Source organism: Dermacentor silvarum, chromosome 4 (genome assembly GCF_013339745.2).
Source record: "Dermacentor silvarum isolate Dsil-2018 chromosome 4, BIME_Dsil_1.4, whole genome shotgun sequence".
NCBI classification, from domain to species: Eukaryota; Metazoa; Arthropoda; class Arachnida; order Ixodida; family Ixodidae; genus Dermacentor; species Dermacentor silvarum.
In genome coordinates this window covers 144,099,860-144,112,424 of record NC_051157.2, presented here as the reverse complement: position 1 = coordinate 144,112,424, position 12,565 = coordinate 144,099,860, and the positions used below count along the sequence as shown (strand labels likewise).

At 45.1% G+C, this 12,565-nt stretch overlaps 1 protein-coding gene across 1 annotated transcript in view; it reads right to left on the bottom strand.

Annotated features, from left to right (window-relative positions):
- The window catches only part of LOC119450712 (gamma-interferon-inducible lysosomal thiol reductase-like), a 65,981-nt gene extending 53,785 nt beyond the window's left edge, over positions 1–12,196 (bottom strand). Inside the window, exon 1 of the mRNA XM_037714234.2 lies at positions 11,324–12,196. Within this exon, the coding sequence (XP_037570162.1) occupies positions 11,411–12,079 (669 nt within the window). The 5' untranslated portion in view covers positions 12,080–12,196 and the 3' untranslated portion in view covers positions 11,324–11,410. The remainder of the gene's footprint in view (positions 1–11,323) is intronic.
- Positions 12,197–12,565: the final 369 nt, after the last annotated feature.

The window sequence follows — 12,565 nt, the reverse complement described above, 5'->3', positions numbered from 1 at the left end:
AGCTGCAGACTGCCGTGCCAGTTATTAAAGCAGCCTGGGCCAACATCCTCCCTTCTCCCTGCATACAGACGGAGCCTGAGGTAACGGTGCCTGAGGGGCGGGGGAGCGAGATGGGTTGAGGAGCATGCCCCACAGCTTTCCCCCATCTCTGCATGGGCGGGAGGCAACGAAGAAATACCACCTCTTGTTGACTTAGGTCGCTTCTCTGAAGCGAGCTTTGGTCATCATGCTCTTGGCAGTCATTTTCGTTAACGTCTGCTTCACCGGCGCAGACTGGGACGGAGAAAGACGTTATGGCAGTGGCAGCAGGCCGGCAAAGTAGAAGCTCAACATGCTGCACAGAGATTGCGCAAGACGCTCCGAGCCGCCAGTGAAACTGGAACTAATCAACTAAGAAGGGGCTTTGCAAATCCCTGGCACATTTCAACGACGCCAAGGAATGCAAAACGTAAACAAGCCCCTCGGTATCTGCTTGCACAAGAGGACGAATGCCCTCCCAGTCGTGATCTCTGACGCCGCGTATTCGAAGATAGAGATGCGAATGCAGGATAGGGACGTCAGGACAGCGTTTCCCCATTAAAAAGTTGTCGCAGTTTCACCTGAAAGGCGAAGCATCAATTGCGATAGCAAATTTGTAGAGAGCTATACGGAGTAATGATAGTAGCTTTAGCTTTATCAGCTGTATAAACTTGGACATGCAGCAGCACCGGCAACACGCAGAACTGTTGTCGACGCCGTCGGCGTTTTGCCCGCGTTCGCACAAAATGCGTGCGGCGTTGGTGACTGTTGCCGGAGCCTCTGATATAAATAGGCACTTGGTGCCGCAGCTAAACGTCGCCTCCCTTCCCTCCCCCCCACGGCCTTTCGTGCGTCAGAAGGCGCGTTTGCTCTACATATATGGTGATGGTAAAGGAGGAACGAGACGCCTACTTCTGCAGCCTTTTGGTAGCACGGCACAGAACGCGCGTTTGTTCTCCGCCGTGCGTTCACTCCCCGTGAAAGCGCGCGTCCCTCGCGCCCTTTCACTCGCACATACAGCGTTCGGCGGCGCGCGGCGACGATTTCATCTCCATTGACGTCATACGGAACCTCACGGCGACGGCGACGGCGACGGCAACGGCGACGGCGACGCCGACGGCAGAAATCTGCTTTGTAGTGTCCATATAATTGCTATCGCAATAAAAAAACGATATCCTGGTGCCGTGAGTACAAGTATTGACTAAACCGTTGTGACATATTTCTCCGAATGGCCAATGATGTACACATAGCTTTTGATTTCTTGTGACATGTATGTCTGGTGATTGCCGTAATGCTGTAGTGTGCTTCTCGGTAGTATGGACGGATCATTTTCATTCGCAGGTAATGTGGCCAGACGTATACATAAGACATCGGGATTATCTGACAAAGAAAGCACGACACTTGGGTATTAAAAGGTATATCTTTATAGTAGAGCTTCTGCCATGGAAGAAAATACGGAATACCTTTTATTTGAATATGTAGCATTTATTATTATTCTTCGGTCAGTCACCACCACCAACGGCCGCCATCCGAAGGAACTATCCATATATTTGAAAACGGCTGTTTTTAAATATTAGTTAATGTCTTCGTAGAAAAACCCGGCATAGTTCCGCTTCCATTCAATAAGATACAGATGACAGCGGTGCTCTGGCTCCTATCTTAACTGTCATCATCGTGCACAGTTAGCGCACCTATAGATGTAAAGTATTTTTTTAGGGACTTTATATAGATGTGCACCAAGCCGCCCCCAAAACATAGCGTCTTAGACCACGCCTGCGATGAGTGCTCGTGGGTGCAGCAGACATTCCGTAGATTACGCTCCTGGGTCTAGTCGTGGAAGCAAGCTACACAAGTCAAGATCAAGACAGTCTTACGAAACCTCTAAAGCGTCCCCGTCCAATTTATGTGGGAGTTCTTTAAGTGACGCTCCTCCCCGTGAGCATACACCTTCCTGCATGGAAGTGACTAATTGCTAGCTCACGGCAGCTGGATAAAAAGAAAAAGGTCAGCGGCCGTGGCAAGCTCAACAGAACATAGACACACACGAAAAACGCACAAACACACAATAATAGAGCATGCGGTGCCGCATACACGGTAAAAAACTCAGCCTTTCCACTGGGGTGGAGATGAAAGATCAGCGAAGCTGTACTATGGTGGGAATTATGTATTTCTAGTTATGAGTGAGGATTTGATGGTGAAGTTGGTTATTTGAACTATTAAAGAATGAGAAATACATATGATCCGGTGGTTTTCATTTATTTAGTGGCCACAGGGACCATGGCCTTATGGTCGCTACGGTACACCGCCATAGGGTGTACGGCAAACGTTGGCACGTTCTTCATAAACACGTCACCAACGCCGCGCGCGTTCGTTGCGAACGCGGGCAAAACGGCGGCGTCATCGACAACAGTTCTGCGCGTTGCTGGGGCTGCTAAATGTCCAAGTTTATACAGCTGATAAAACTGCTATCTTTACTCCGTATAGCTCTCGGCTAAGTTGCTATCGCAATTGATGCTTCGCCTTTCGGGTGAAACTGCGACATTTTTTTCTATTGCTGGACGCGATGATGAAAAGGTGAGCCCTTAACAGCTTCGCTGTAAAAACTGTTATTTTTACGCCCAATGCGTAAACAAATCCGATGTCACCTTCGTAAACGTAAACTAACACTATTGTCACCGTATACCATGCCAGCGCGGCATCTCCTTTCGAGCGAGAGCCACATCGTCACTCACCTACTGCACCTGCGCGCGCCTCTCGTTTGCAGCCGCTGAGCGTGTCTGGACGGTGTGACGAATGCTAGGCCAATGCAAGGAGGCATTGGCTAGGCGCTATAGTGCCTAGCATATAATGGCTAGTGTGCCGACCGTGGCCTCCGGCGTGGCACCGTGTGCAATGAATGTCGGTGGCTGCCGCTAGGAGCGCTGCGGTGCGAGTGGGTGCTCTGGAGCTGCTCCACGATTTCGTGGAGCAGCTGAGGGCGATATATAGAGACAACTAAGTACAAGTGGTATGGGAAGGTAGAAAAGTAAATGAAATGGTGGGAACTCACCAAGGATTGAAGCAAAGATGCCCTCTGTCACCATTCTTGTTCACGCTTTACGTCAAGGGTATAGAAAGACGACTGGAAAACAGCGAATTAGGTTTTGATTTATCCTACATGCGTAGTGGACAAGTGGTGCAACAGAAGGTCCCCGGACTGATACACGCAGACGACATTGTGCTACTAGCAGACAATAAAAAAGATTTACAGATACTTCCGAATATCTGTGGGAATGCAGCGACAAATCTAGGCCTTAAGTTTAGCACAGAGAAATGAGGAATTATGATCTTTAATGAACACACGAGTAACTTCGTGGTGTCAATTCAACAGCAAGTAATACCCATAGTGAAGCAATATAAGTACCTCGGCGTACACATAAACGAAGGAAAGAATTACTCAAACAACCACCAAGATAATCTGAAAATAAAGGGGAAGCTGAATGCAGCAATAATGAAACACAGAGCACTGTGGCCACAATAAGTATGAGGTGGTGCGTGGAATCTGGAAAGGAGGAATGGTGCCAGCGCTAACATTCGCAAATGCCATTATATGCTTAAAATCGGATATATTGGCGGGTTTGGAAGTTAACCAAAGATCAGTAGGCCGGTTGGCTTTGGGAGCCCACGGTAATACCACAAATGAGGCAGTGCAGGGTGACATGGGTTGGGCCTCTTTTGAAGTCAGAGAAGCACAGAGCAAAATTAGTTTTGAAGAAAGGCTCAGGAACATGGATGAGAATAAATTGGCGGCTAAAGTGCACAAGTATCTCTACATGAAAAGCGTACACACAATATAGAGGAAGAGGTCAAGGATGTTGGCAACCAAGTACAGGATAATCGAAACTGCAAATAGACAACCAGGAGTCATCAGAAAGAAAGTGAGAGAAATAGAGACCGTGAATTGGATGCAAAGAATGGAAACAAAAAGGACAATGGAGATTTACAAGAATGAGAAAAAAGAAATTAGAAGGGAAAATCTGTACGATAACACAAAGGGCAGTGCCTTCCTATTTGAGGCTCGACCCGGTTGCCTAAGGACGAAAACATATCGGAACAAATATTCGGAACTAGATGAGACATGTGCATGCTGCAGTAAAGATCCAGAAACCACTCAGCACATCCTGATGGAATGCGATGAGATCCACCCAGCGAGAACCGTAGGTAACGTGCAACTCCCAGAAGCGCTTGGTTTCAAAGTGGAAGGAAACATAAACAGATCAGCCGTAGAGATCAGCAAGAGACGATTGGAGTAATGTTGGAAAAAAAGCAGGGAAAAGATGGATACGACCTGATCTCTTAAAATGATAGGCAGCGGCACAAGGTAAATTTTTTAAAAAGAAAAATAATAATGAGAGGTATACAAAAATGCTAGATAAAGAACATGTATAGTATACCTGATTAAATCAAGCAGGCTAGGTGACTATTTGTCGCCGCCCCGTTTCAAAGGGGAAGCCAATAAATCATCATCATCATCATCATCATCATCATCATCATCACGTGCCGCGGCGCCTCCGCTCTTCATAGACCGCCGTGTTTTCACATAGGGGCTGCTGCGCTTTTTGTATTTCTAAAGCCGTAGGATCAGTACATTTCGCATGTAGGAAGGTGATTTATAATTTAGGGTTTCTTTTGACTATAAGAAGGCTTATTTAGTGCTTGCTGCCTGAGTTTAAGCTTACGTACCAGCTAGCTCTGTTTCGAGTGTCGAACCTCCGGTGGTGCAATTCAGGAAAAGTAAGCACTACATTCATTTTCTAAGATAGTCCAGCTGATTGCAACGTAGGATTTTTAAACTATACTTATTCAGCGAATTTTTACTAATAGAGAATAAGAATGCCTAATTGATATGGACCTGTGAAACTGACTATATATGGGATGTTTTTTCGTGTTTTTAGACAATACCCTTTTTCATTCGATCACTCGGCTTATAGCTCTACTTGCCCCGACTGTGCGGTTGTCATCAATCTAGAACACATGCTCTGGTGATGCCCCTCGTTACAGGGACCCGATCGCATCACGGAAGAAGAATGGAACTCTGCCATCCAGATCTCAGAACTTTCACGACAAATTTGGGCTGTCCAGAGAGCCCACGATGCGGCGGTTAGGCTCGGCCTACCCATCCCCACGTGGGAGCGGCCCACAGCTCTGCCCTAGGGCAGGGCTTCTCAGGACCTAGTTAATAAAGTTCTTTGTCTATCTGTCTAGACAATACAGATTTTTATTTTTTAGAAGTAATGAACGAAGCGAACGTTGTGTTTTCGCAGACGAGTTCATAGGCGAGGCGGCCATTGCCACTAACAATATGAGCTTCAGAAGACTAATAAACAAAAATATATTGATTACATTTTTTCATTCGTGCTTTGGGGACCGTTGTCTAAATGGCAAATTAGGAGGCAGTGACATTTTCATCCACACCCATCTCCTAAATACCTGGAGAATCGCACCCAATTCGAGATCTTCAAGAAGTGTGCGACGAAGTTCTAATGATAGCATACCGCGGCCAATCCTAACCCGACACACTGCCGCACATGCTTGCGCATGCCAGGCAAAGCGTATATGTGACGCATCAGTAGCTGCCGCGACTACAGCCGAGACGTTCGGTTTGCTACTTTCTCGCGCTTGTCGTCACGGCGTTCCGGTCTGATATGACAGCGCGCGGTCGCCTTTTCTGCGCTCCAGCGGATTGCCTGAACTTACCGTTGAAATTCGATGATGAATATCTCGCATTAAATGTGACTTTCAAGGTAAAAAAATGAAGGTGGCTTAAAATGTGAGTGCCTTCATGTTCGCCAGTTCAATTGCAACTGTATAAAAAGGGTAATTAATAATTTTTTGTTAATTCCTCTTCTGAACCTCACATTATTAGCGGCAATGTATTTCCGCCTCGCCTCGGAATCAACTTATCTGCAAGGCAACGCCATGTTCGCTGCTCTTATATAGCCTCTTTACAAAAAATGTGGATTGTCTAAAAAAAACACCCTATATATGACTTCTCTTCGATGACGCTCGTATATGTGCTTCGCATCTTCATCATCATACGTTTGACAAACTCATCATTGTATCGCATGCCGTGATGCGACTTACGTCGTGCAACAAGAGCTGCACTTTCAGGGCAAAATATTAACTTTTGCTTTACTTGCCAGAATGTTCCTATATGGAATTACTCCTATCGATTGTTCGTTTTCCCCATACGTTCCTGCACATTCGCTTTCTCTTGCGATAGCAATTGTGTGGACACTCCAGGCGAATTGTTCTGTATATAAAGAACAATGATGTTCTGATGTTCGGTATATAAAGTCCAAGTGCGATAACATTGTGGCCGCACGCCGTGTCATGTAGGCGTGAGCGATAGCTTATCAGCTTATTGAGAAGGTGAAATTAATAACTTAAAGTAATTAAGTAAGTAATCACGACGCAGAAGTGGCGCTGCGCGCAACGTCGGCTGCGCTGTGTAGACGAGCAGCGTGTTTGACAGTATCGCTGCCTCTGCTCTAGCTTTGAAGTACGCGTTATACAATGCCGTTGTGAGCAGTGTAGCAAAGCCAGAATGGGGAATTTGTTACTATCGTCTACTCAGAAGACACGATATGGTGAAGTCTATTTTCTAACTTGGCAATTGGTCACATTTATTGGTACAAACGCGGCGCTCCAGCACATTGCAATAAATACGTACATGCATTTTTTTCTATGGATAAAACAATACTGCAGTGGTTTTATACGGTATATGGAAACGTGTTTACTTGATATTTAGTAAGTTGTAATGTTTAAATTTAGCAATCCAGCTATTGCGTTTATTGCTGCCTCAGTTACGGTATTTAAATTGTTACGAGATGAATTGCGTTGGTAAGTGCATATGGTTCACTGTTTGGTTGCAATAAAATAACGCAATACGTCTTGGGCTAGATTCATGAATATAATTAAAATTTTAAAAAACGCTCTCATAACTTGAGTCAACAGACGCACCAACATAAATAGCCTAGCGCCACCAAGATCGCAACGTTGGTCCACCACATCATTACATTATTCACAGCACAATCCTCCGCTTCAGGTGATTCCTCTTCTCCTTGTTGCTTTCGTAAGCCATGTTCTTGCCCTTGACAAGAAAGTAAAGGAGTGTAATTGAATAGAACTTCACAACATCTTTTGTGAGTTCTTTCTTGTGCCACTCACAGCCGATCAAATTCGAAGGATTCAACTGCAGAAAGGATGCAAAGTTGGCGATACTGTTCCATCGTAACTCATTTAAACTGAAGCACAGCTTTAAGGCGTCTTCGAGCGATGCTACCCGTTTTTTAGTGCTTCAGAAGGGAGCAACAGCCCTGACCTACTCATTCTATTGAATTCAGTAATGTCCCTGAGCAATCGGAGCACTTGGTTCTTTGTAAGAACTTCCTTGCTACATAGCCTGCTATATACAATATAAGCCTAGAGTCACTTTCCTTTTCCCTGTAGCAGCGCAGCGGTTTTCAATGTCGCAGGCGCTGAGCACCTCATGTGCGGCTTACAAATTTCCAATGTCGAGGAGCTCATTGACGTACGCTTTTCGGTGTACCGCTTGCTCATTAACGTCGCCGATACTGAGCAAGCTACTGAGCAGCCCGGGGCGAACATTTCCGCTGTCTTTCTCACAAATTTAGAGCCCGACTTGCAGTTCGGAGCGAAGCAGTAAGTCTCCTTGGTGGCCTTCTTTGGTGGAGCAGTGCCACCGCTAATTTCGCCGGTAATTTTTCTGACCTGGAACATTCCACATCGCTTAGGAACTTGCAAACAGTACGAGAGACGCGGAGCTCTACGCCTTTGAAACTGCATGACACGAACAGAGGACATACAACTATTCCAATACGGGCTTTATTTATTTTTTGTGCTCGCCGCTACGGTGGCTACCGTATCGCCGCCAGCCCCCTGTAGCAGACGACGCGCGCTGCGGAACCGTTCTACTGAACGCAGCGCTCATTTTGTGTCATGACGCGGAGAAGCGGTGAACTACGCTACAGACGCGCCAGTCGGCACACCTACCCATCTAGCCACCATAACTGGTGTACGGGCATGATATCAAATTGCTGTTGCCGCTGTCGATTCGATCTCATGGCTGTTAGCAGACGAACGTCTTTTATGTATGTTTTATATATTCAGGGTGTCCCAGCTATCACGCAGCACGATTTAAAAAACGAGGAACGGCGTTACGTGAAGCAAACCTAGTGCATATTGTTTCCAGTGCAGTGGAGTAGCCACCAGTAATTTTCTCGTTACTGTCATTTAATTAGGTAATTTTAATGAATTCTCTAGCTCGAGATGTACTGCCCTAATTATCAAAGTGTCAATGAGAAAATTGTAGAGCAACACGAAAAACTCCGATACAGCTTTCTGTTGCTCAATACGTGCTACATATAAGTGTTTTTCCGAGTGTGAAAGAAGCCAGCGAAAACACTCAAAATTGCCGCGCGATTCACCAGCTGCTCTCAGCTGATTGATTACTTTGTCATCTGGATAGCTCTCCTCCCGTCATTATTTTTTGTCTCTTATTGTTAAATTTTATTTCACACGATCTTGTTAGCTTCAGTCCACCTCCTTCTTTTTCATTCCACGCATCAGTTGATGTTACAGTGACCTGAGAACAGCTGCGTTACTTGTTTAGGAGGCAAAATGTTTTGTCGATTCCATGCAAAGTAAATACGGGACCATCGTTTTGCAACTAGACTGCACATGAGGCTTATGTCGAATATCTATTCTGACTGTGGCCCAAGCTTTGTCCCCCGTACCAAAAAGTGGTAAAATCGCAATTTGCAAAGGTGTCAAGCATAGAGACACTACCTCTGCAATGCTATTCATTGTATGCTTACAGGAGGCATCAGAGAATTGGAATTGCATAGGTTTTGAAATAAAAGTTAATTGTGTATACTTTAGTGATTTCCAATTTCGTGATAACACCGTCTTATTAATTGAATCACGAGACAAGTCCAGGGGATGATAGAGAAACAAAAAAAGTGAAACAGTAGGGTGGGCCTAACAGTTGGTCGGAAGAATGCCTATGTTCAGCTTGTAGAGAACAGAACATCAGTTAACCATAGGACGTGAAACAATAGAGCTGGTGAATAAATACATTTACTTTGGCGATGCAAAAACCATTAACCCAGCCCGTAAGAGTGAAATAATTAAGAAACTAAGAATTGGGTGGAATAGATTTCGCCGGTACTCAGAGTAGTAGCTTACCAGTATGTCAGCACGAAAGCTTGCAAAAGCTATATCTTGCCACTACTCACCTATAGGGCAGAAGTCAGAGGATAATGAATGGGGTTAAGTTAAATTAAAGATTAACATGAAGGGGCAGGAAGAGAACTGAATTAACTATGAAATAAATGCTAGTAATGACTTAATTGCTGAAACAAAGAAAAATATATGCATGGGCAGTGCGTTAAGTGTAAAAAAACAGAAACAGATTACCCCTTAGGGCAAAATTGTGGATTCGAAGCAAGAGCAAACGTTGTAGTTGCAACGAAAAGGACATGGGTAGTTGAAATGACTAAATTTAGGGGGTTGAGGTCGATGCCGCGGGTAGGTAATGGTGGAAATGAAAATGGGAGATGCCTTTTTTCAGAGTGGACATATTTAGGCTGATGATAGGGGCAAAGCCCAGACTGCGGTACTCTGACCAACTGTCTCTTTATAACCAATTCCTTCTTCTATATAATCTACATAAAGTTGCCGTGAGATAAGATCAATGTCTGAAATCACTCTGCTCTCTCAATGCTGTATTGTGCTGTGGCCGCTCATTATATGCTAACGGCTTCAGTACTGTCATTTAAGCCTCTATAACCTGAAAATCGCTTCGTAGGTATGGTTATTAAGTCTTAACATGAAGCACGCAATTTTTGTATTGTCTTACGCTTTTTTGTTTCTTTGTTGCAGATTTTAGAAGACACATGAAAATATTATAAAGTGATTATGAGAGTTATTTCTTTTGTTTGGAATAAACATATGCCAAATTCAGAATCCAGATGTGTGGACAACTTTAATAAATAGTTAGCACTATTGGCCATTTCTACTCCGTTGTATTCGTGTATAGCATATTTACACTTCTCATTTTACGGTGGTGGCCTAATCCATGCATGCAGTTTTTATGCTTTGTCTGAATGCCATGGTACCTGCATAGCAGAAAGGCAGCAGCGTTGCTACTGTGTAAACCAGTTTGAATGAATTCTGCACCTGAAATAGCGTGGGCATTGAAGATCGAGAATATCGTTTCTATACATTACAAACTAGCTCAGTTGACAAATCTGCATGGCTTACCTTCCAGTAGTATGGGTAGACCAGCTATGCCTAAGTGAAAGAAGATCTTATAGCCTTCATTTCGCTCTGCAAAGGTTAGAAAACCAGAAAATGTGGGCGTGCTCATTTCACAGGCCGCGTAATATATTACGGCCTAAAAGTTAGAAAGCCAGAAAATGTTGGTATGCATGTTTCACAGCGCACTCCATATTTTACAGTAGGCTGCAAAACGAGAAAACGTTGCAGCCGAAGCTTTACACGTCACTGTATATTTAACGGCTTAAAGACTAGAAAACACAAAATTGGTGCAGCGCAGGTTTTACAGGCTGTGGTTTATTTTTACTAAAAAAGACTGTGTAGTGAAAAAACTGTGGCTAGATTTTTTCTACGCGATATCATCATACCGACGGCATGCATGCCGTATACTTGAAATACGGGTCACAATTATTTTTTTACTGTAAAAGTTTGGCAGCATCAGCTGCCGGTGCTTTCACTGTAAAAACTACAGTGAATTTCTTAGAGGGTACGTCGCGCTTGATCAATGGGCGAAACCAAGGAACATTTGTAGAAACACAAAATTGCTTAATAAGGACACCGCAGTACAGTTGTTCAGCACAAACAGTACAATGATGGTGCTTTTGGCGGCGTATTTCGAATCAAAATCGTCTAGCAATCACAAAAGGCCGGAAGGAAGATTCGCCGTTTGCAGCACGCAATGATTTACAACATCGCTTCAATGACTATGCTTAGAATGATTGCCTGATCAACTCGCACATTCTCGACGACTCAATTTAACGTAAATAAGGAACTCATACTTGGTTCAAGCAACTTCATTACAAATGTTACGGTGATTCTTGCAAGTACGTGGCTACATTATACCAGTGAAACCATTACATATATTTCTTGGTGACCTAGCTTCCTTGGTGAGGTATCACAGAGCGCTTAAAAAGAGGGCGTGGCGTCTTACTGTATACCCGTTTCCGATTTATTCCAGCAGCAGGTTAAGTAACGCAATTATTGCAGTGATGTGTCTTCAGAGCAACATGGTACAAGATGCACAAATTTTGGGTTGCTGGGTGTATATCAGTCACTGCCGTGCGGCGCAATAATAGGAGCTCGGCTTCTTGCAGATCCTAGGGGCATCTGGCTCGAGAAGCTCGCAGGCGAAACCAAACAGTTCTACCTGCGCCTTCTCTTGAATGGTGGCGTTGTGCGCTCCGTTGACTTCTATCCACGGCACGTACTGGATTGGTGGTTTGTGGTTCCGCGTCCTCTTTCCCATGTCTAACAGAAGCTGCGTACCTTCTGGTCCACTGCTGCATCTGTCCAAGACACCCCAGTCGGTACCCACCTTCTGGGCGCACGGCTTGCCCGCTTTCGTGGGAACGTTCTGGCTAAGCATGCATGCAACGAAGTCTAGAAGCTTTCGGGTCGGGTGGACATACTTGACAGCGCACGTATGTACTTCGTTGATGTAGCACTCATCAGGGCCATGCTGGCAGTGAAATTTGACGGTACCGTTGACGACGTCTATGTGGGCGTTGCCGAAAGGCAAGATATCGACATTGAGGTAGTCTTGGAGCTTGCCGTACGTGGGGTGTAGTTGGTCCAGGATGAAAGAGTGGCAGCCAGGACAAAGTCCCTCGTAGAAGAGCGTGATATTCACGACGTTCTGGGAAGACGCGGAGCACAGCAGAGATGTGACAGCAAACGCTACCACCAGAAGACCCTTTGGTTGTAAACGGGAGGACGGCATTTTGAGCAAGAACTTGCCTTCTAGCTGATACCGTGCGGGCGATTTTCTCTAGGCCGGCAGCGGGGTATAGTTGAGCGTCGCACCAAAGCCGGCGAACGAGTATCTGCTTGGGAACAGACGCCTCTCACCGAGAATATCGCGCCATGGCTCGTATCGAGTGGAGCGATAACCATACATTTTGTCCGTCACCGTATTCACTCCTTTGTGCTCGACACTTGAGAAGAAACGTCATCGCGAATAGGTAATTCATGTTATCTGCGCTCGCGTAAACAGCCGTCTTTTCGTTCACCTTGTGGACAATTTTACAGGCGTTTCCTGTGCGCCTACGACAAAATATAACGTTCAATGGCCTGCGGCTTTCACATTGTATACACAGCGATGGCGCAACGCGTCATTGTCTCAACTTTTGTTTGTGACGTGAATTACTTATTAAAAAAACAGGGCTGGAAAAATCTTATTGCTAGAATGCCTCAGCATAAACCGACG